The 6,000-nt window shown below is 33.5% G+C and overlaps 2 protein-coding genes across 8 annotated transcripts in view; one reads left to right on the forward strand and one right to left on the reverse strand.

Annotated features, from left to right (window-relative positions):
* LOC106790052 (neuroligin-4, X-linked-like) overlaps window positions 1-6,000 on the reverse strand; it is a 163,573-nt gene that overhangs the window by 10,753 nt on the left and 146,820 nt on the right. The window lies entirely within an intron of this gene.
* LOC106790053 (sodium channel protein Nach-like) lies at window positions 2,582-4,791 on the forward strand. Of its 2 annotated transcripts, XM_014754717.1 has the most exons (6): window positions 2,582-2,812; window positions 2,880-3,072; window positions 3,156-3,313; window positions 3,399-3,542; window positions 3,629-3,929; window positions 3,982-4,113. In XM_014754717.1, exons 1-6 carry the CDS (start codon window positions 2,679-2,681, stop codon window positions 4,015-4,017), a joined length of 966 nt encoding a protein of 321 aa, XP_014610203.1. In that variant the 5' UTR covers window positions 2,582-2,678; the 3' UTR covers window positions 4,018-4,113. The 2 variants fall into 2 exon arrangements, with proteins under 2 accessions (XP_014610203.1, XP_014610202.1); XM_014754716.1 differs by having other exon boundaries at window positions 3,629-4,791.

Below are 6,000 nucleotides of genomic sequence, written 5' to 3' on the forward strand. Positions count from 1 at the left end.
ATGATCCGCGTGTGCGAGTTTGAAAGAAAGGTTCTCCGCATTTAAGGAGTTTAAGTGCATATTCATTAATCTTTTCTCCCCTCCTAAAGATTTACTTCTTCGAAAGGTAAACTCGGTAAAATTCGAAAGTAGGGCATATTGGGGTGAGTATTTTATTTAAACAGAGTTAACCATATTAATCTTCAAGATTTTATCTTGCGTCCTAAGAGTCAGATATTTCCGGCTATTTTCTTGTAATTTTGCGGTCTTAAAATGTTTCCTTTCTCTCCATATCTTTTTGAAAGGAGAACTCGGAGAGACAACTAGAGGAAAGGAGAGAGAGAGAGAGAGAGAGAGAGAGAGAGAGAGAGAGTAATAAAACTTTGATTACGCTGTAATCTTTCTCCCTTGATGTAACGCATAAGCAGAGAAGAGTTTACCCCACGGGCTAAACTTGGCCGTAGTTTCCGATGAAATCCTATTGTATTTTACCTTGATAACTATTACGGTACGCGAACGTGCTCGTTCCAGCGAGAAGTAGAAAATGAAGATTCTTTCATCTTTTATTCGTTTATTCGTTTATATGGATATCAAGTTCCTGCTTTTATAACTTCAATTTCGAGATAAGAAATCTGCTAAAGAATTTCAAATGTTTCCGACTAACATTTAAATCAAGGAATTGACCATATTTACTTTTCCGAATTAGTTGGCAAAAGAAGCTGTTAGCTAATTATATTTTGTATATTATAAATGGGTTATCGCGTTAATAGTTTGGTAGGAGCTTAATATATAGCTTAATATATAGCTTAATATATAGCTTAATATATAGCTTAATATATAGCTTAATATATAGCTTAATATTATATAGCTTAATATATGTAGAAGGAGAATGTAGTCTTAAAGACAAAGGACTTGGACGAGGTTGCATTCCCAACGAGACTATCGGATAAGGTATAACAGTAAGGATCGTGTAACCACACGACCGAGAATAATCTATAATGCAAGGGCAAGTTCGGTACGCGATCGTCCCTTCGGTTCCCGAGCTCTGCTCAATGAGACATTATAAAGCTCTCTTCGGTTCTAGATCTTCGTCTTCTACGAGCCGATGTTTCAGCTAACATAATTCTACGCTTCTACGGTAGATTCCTTGTCATTCGACGAGCCTCTCTCGCACACGGATACGCATGGGTGCGCACGTGCTTACAAGGAAACGATTAAACAGCTATGCTAAAGCTTCCCACTCTACTCCTTTCTCAAGAAACATCCTCTACTCGAGTACGATCAACGTGATGCGACACCTAAACTGAATACGTAATAATCCACGAGTTTAGAATAAACACGCGATCGTGCATTTAACGCGGACTGCATTTAAACCTCTTTACATTTTCTACCGGGTCTCGTTTCGTTATAACTTTATCGTATAATTAATTCGACAAATTGACAGTTGCAAACAATCGGAATGATGTACAATATATGAGGGTTCACAAGTCCAACGTCAAAGTTGTTGAAAAATCACCGCGCCTCCATGCGTTCATTCGAAAGCTTTCGGTTACCAATCGTAAGCTGAGAATGTGGCTTATTTCGATTGTTCGCGACTCGACAAATGACTTCTTTTCTCGAGCGAGAAAAAGGATAGAAAAGGAAGCGAAATCGCGCCGAAATTGAAGCTCGAAATATGAGACCGCGAACGTATAAAAGCTCCTGCTGCTTGTGCACTTTCGAGACGAAAAGATGAGATGAAGAGTGGGAGAGAAAGAAAAGGATAAGAGTTGTACGTACAGAGCCCTTTAAAGGTACACCAGAGTAAAAGAATTTTATACGATATATTATAAATACGACATATTTCTGTAAGTAGTTTTGCGACATCTTTTATAATAATCGTGTACAAATGAAAATATAATATAGCATTTGTTCGACGAGAATTCTTTTTTAATCATATTTTCAATTATGGAAGCAATGCTGACGTATTACGACGTCTATAAAGAGATCAATATTTACGCTTGAACACTTTTCTTCATTGAATGTATAACTTTGTTAATGTAACGGTGAACGTTCAATTATTAACAATTGAATAATATGTATGTATGTATTTGTGTATATAAATGAAATAATTCCTACCTTATATTCTTGCATAATCGTAGAAACAATACGTTTAAATATTTATTGCAATCGCATAACACTGTTAAAGAGATTTACAGTTTCGTTTATCTCGATTTGCATTATTGATCGTCGTTTTTCGTAAGGCAAATATAATAGTTTGCTGTTTGATTCGTTTAATCGATGCCATTTGGGGATTACCTATTAGAGAATATGGAAAAATTAGCAAGGTACTTTTGTCAAAATGGGTGGAAACAGGTCACGAGAAACAGAAGGCGTACTATATGCATATGTATATAAATCATGTATCGGTCGGTAGGTATGTGCAATATGCGGCACCTTGTTAGAGTATAGAATAACAACTTTACTAATACATAGAAATTCTGATTTATCCGTGCTATGCGAGATAAGCTAGTTATGTATTCTTACGCGTCGCATGCGCTTTTCAGCCTACAAATCGATTTTTTACACACTCCTATTAGACCATTAATCCAAAGAATAAAAGGATAGCAGTAACAGGAGTAACGGGTAATACTCTTCTTCGATTTCGCGAAAGAAGAAATGAAAGTGATTGCTTTTAAGAAGGCTTTTCGAATAACAACATGAAGTACAATTATTTACCTCCGTTATCGTATATGCGAAATAGTTTCAAACGCAGATCGAAGGAATATCTTTTAGAAAGTAGTTTACATGGTGTACCATACTTTGCCGATCCTACTCGTCCAAAATTGGAGAGGTAATTTTGACAAATCATAATTATTAATCATGATTTATCAATCATTTATTATTTGTCTCCTTTTTAGAGGACTATGGTTTTTGTTAACGATAGCGTCGATCGTCGCAACTATCATCACGATTAAGATCATTTGGGATAAGTTCCAAAATAATCCAACTTTAACTGAATTAGATGACCACGTGGACGAAGCGAAAATATCATTCCCACAAATATTTCTCTGTTTTGAAGGAAATCAATTAAATTTGTCTGGTATTAATAATGTAGGAAATTTTGATATCGCGATATTTGTGATCGCTTGTCGTTCTAGGAATATATTATTATTGACTAAGTTCTTCGTCCATAGCTTGAAAAAAAGTATTATGTCCAAATATACGAATGGATGTGGAACGAAAAGATAAACGATGAAACGAAAGAAACCTTGTCCGGTATGACAAATTTCCGCAATGTCTTTCAACGATTGACACCTCGATGCGATTCTATATTAAATAATGCTATTTTCACGTAAGTCAAGTAACACTTTTAAACATTGGCTTTTATTTATTTTTCCTTCACAATCGATTGACTTTTTCTTACTTTTCTTTTTCAGAAATAAGAGACATAGTCGGGGAAAGGATTTTAAAAAGATTGTCACACCTGCTGGAGTATGTTGCAAATTTAATTTCTCTAAGCTCATAGTGCACGAAGATATGCCATTTGAATTTCATGTGAAATCTCTCTTGTTTCCACTAAAGTGACGTATATCCTTCGTTTACAGAAATATTTTCATGTTCTTAATGCGATTATGTTTTTTTATTTGTCTTTTTTTTCTTCTTCTAGACTTTATGTAGCAGACAAGTTCGACATAGGACCTAGTCGTAACATTATGCCTCACATCAAGCTTAGAAAACCTTCATTTATGCAGCTTGACGTATTTCAGACTTACGTAACTCCGGATTTCCAAATGTTATCGGATTTTCAAAGACAATGCCATTACCGCAGAAAGCAATGGTCTTACAATAATTGTCAATTGCGTTGCCGAATTAAGGATATATCGAAAAAATGCAATTGTTTACCATGGTTTTTGATTAAGAAAGGAGTCAAAGAATGTTCGCTCGACGAATATTCTTGTTTAACGAAGGTATATGACAATTACATAGATTGTAAGTGCATATTACCATGTAATTTTACAGTATATCGATTATTGGGAACGAAAGAGGGCTTCGTGAACGATACGCTCAATTTATCACCGACCAAAATTACTTTAAACTGGCCTAACATGTTATTTCGTAGAGAAGTTCGTTTTGGTTATATGGACTTGGTGGTCAGTTTTGGTGGTATAGCTGGATTGTTTTTAGGTTACTCCTTATTGTCTACTTTTGAATTGTTCTATTATTTAAGCTTCCGTACGTATTGCGGAGCTGTATTAGACTCGTCACGAAAAAGTCATAATATTGTTAATGTTCGTTCGAAAAAAATTACATGTACAAATCGGCTACTTAAGTCAGACATCAAGTTTATATTTTATAATAACTTTGATCACGATCAAAAATCTTATTAAAAGTAGGGCATTAATTGGGGTCTATTTTAATTATTTAATTATTAACAAAAAGAAAAGTAATGTATCATTTTGTATTGTGATAATCGCCGGTATTTAAGCCGCTTGCCTTGTAATGTTGCTCAAGAATGCAAGAGAGGAAAAATGTTTGGTGGTTGGTTTACGTAAATAATGGTTTGAACAAAATATATTTGAATATTAAAAGTAAAGTATTAATACTTTTAAAGGGAGAGTAGAATCAATTAGCTATAAAGCGATTTTGATAGCAGCAAATAGTGATTAATCAATGAGGAGATAATTATGCAAGTGTTAATATCAGTAACTAATAGATTTTATAATCTACCAATCATTGCATGTGATTATACCAGACATATTATAATACGTTAAATAAAAGTAATAAAAATATCTCATTTTCCTCGAGCACTAATAAAAAGACATTTGAATACTAGGAAATTCATTCTTTATTAAGTACAATTCTCTTTTATACGATTGCTTTCTTTTCTGCGATACGACAAAGTTTTTAGTCTATATTGTTTTCATTTTATTCATTATTTTTAGAATATTTACAGGAGACGTGTATACTTGATAAGAAAGTAGAATTGACTTTTGATTTATTTAATAAAGAAATTATCATATCAAATTTGGCTAACCTAGTTAAGAAGAAAGACGAGTTACGTATGTGTGACGACAGGCTTGTGTGCGTGAAATATAAGAATTTCCATGTGGTCACGTGACGTCCGAAATGCAAGATTGCAAATGTTCAGCCAATCAGCGTTCATTTCATTTCGTCCGTCGTGGAAATCACAAGTGAGTTTTGTCGTTCCATTGATTTCAAGTAATTAAAAGATATTTTCTAACGTATAGTGTGTGTGTTGTGTCTTCTATTGTATATTTAACGATAGCAATAAGGAAAATTGTTATACGTGAGTGTTTTTACAACGAAATATTAAAAAGTTCGAAAGATATCCGTGAAAACGAAATCTGTGTTTCTCGGTTTGCCGCCAAATCCAATCCAAGGTATTACTCGACAATATATTTCCTAATTTTCTAGCTTATTTTCACGATATCGATACTATCTTTAATGATTAATTTTCATTGTTTAGGATACTAACGAATGTATTTCGATAATTTTTATGTTGCTATATCCTATTTTATATCTTTCAATATATTTTTTTCTATATTGAATTAAAAAATTATTATTTTTTAGATGGTGGCGCCATCGTAGCAAGCGGTCTCGATCGGTACTATTCATTCGAAAATGCATCGTTACATCATCTGCCAGTGCTTTCAAGTGACAAAGTTTTTTCGTTTTCCTAATTAAAGGTAATTTACTTATTGTTTGAGCGTGCAATATTTTATTATTATAACATACATATATAACACTCGTATATTTGATTTTATTTATATTATGTTAATGTAATTTTATTTTTTACTTTTTTCAAGTTTTCCAGCATTGGAAAAAGACAGCACGAATGCATATACTCAGTCTAACAATTGTGTTTAGTCTTTTTTATCTTCATATTCATCGAGGTAAGCGTTATTCTTTTTTTAACCTATATAGAAATGTATAAAAAGAGTGAGAACGAGAGTGTGTGAGAAAGAGAGAGAGAAAGAGAGAGAGAGAGAGAGAGAGAGAGAGAGAGAGAGAGAGAGA

Source organism: Polistes canadensis, unplaced genomic scaffold (assembly GCF_001313835.1).
Source record: "Polistes canadensis isolate GaletaPanama2010 unplaced genomic scaffold, ASM131383v1 scaffold_211, whole genome shotgun sequence".
Taxonomy (NCBI): domain Eukaryota; kingdom Metazoa; phylum Arthropoda; class Insecta; order Hymenoptera; family Vespidae; genus Polistes; species Polistes canadensis.

Excerpts from the sequence above, each read along its gene's own strand:
- LOC106790053 (XM_014754716.1), top strand. The coding sequence starts at position 2,679 with ATGAAGTACAATTATTTACCTCCGTTATCGTATATGCGAAATAGTTTC. Across the intron at positions 3,073-3,155 it reads ATTTGTCTGGTATTAATAAT|CTTGAAAAAAAGTATTATGT; the intron begins GTAGGAAATTTT and ends CTTCGTCCATAG. Across the intron at positions 3,543-3,628 it reads TCTCTCTTGTTTCCACTAAA|ACTTTATGTAGCAGACAAGT; the intron begins GTGACGTATATC and ends TTCTTCTTCTAG.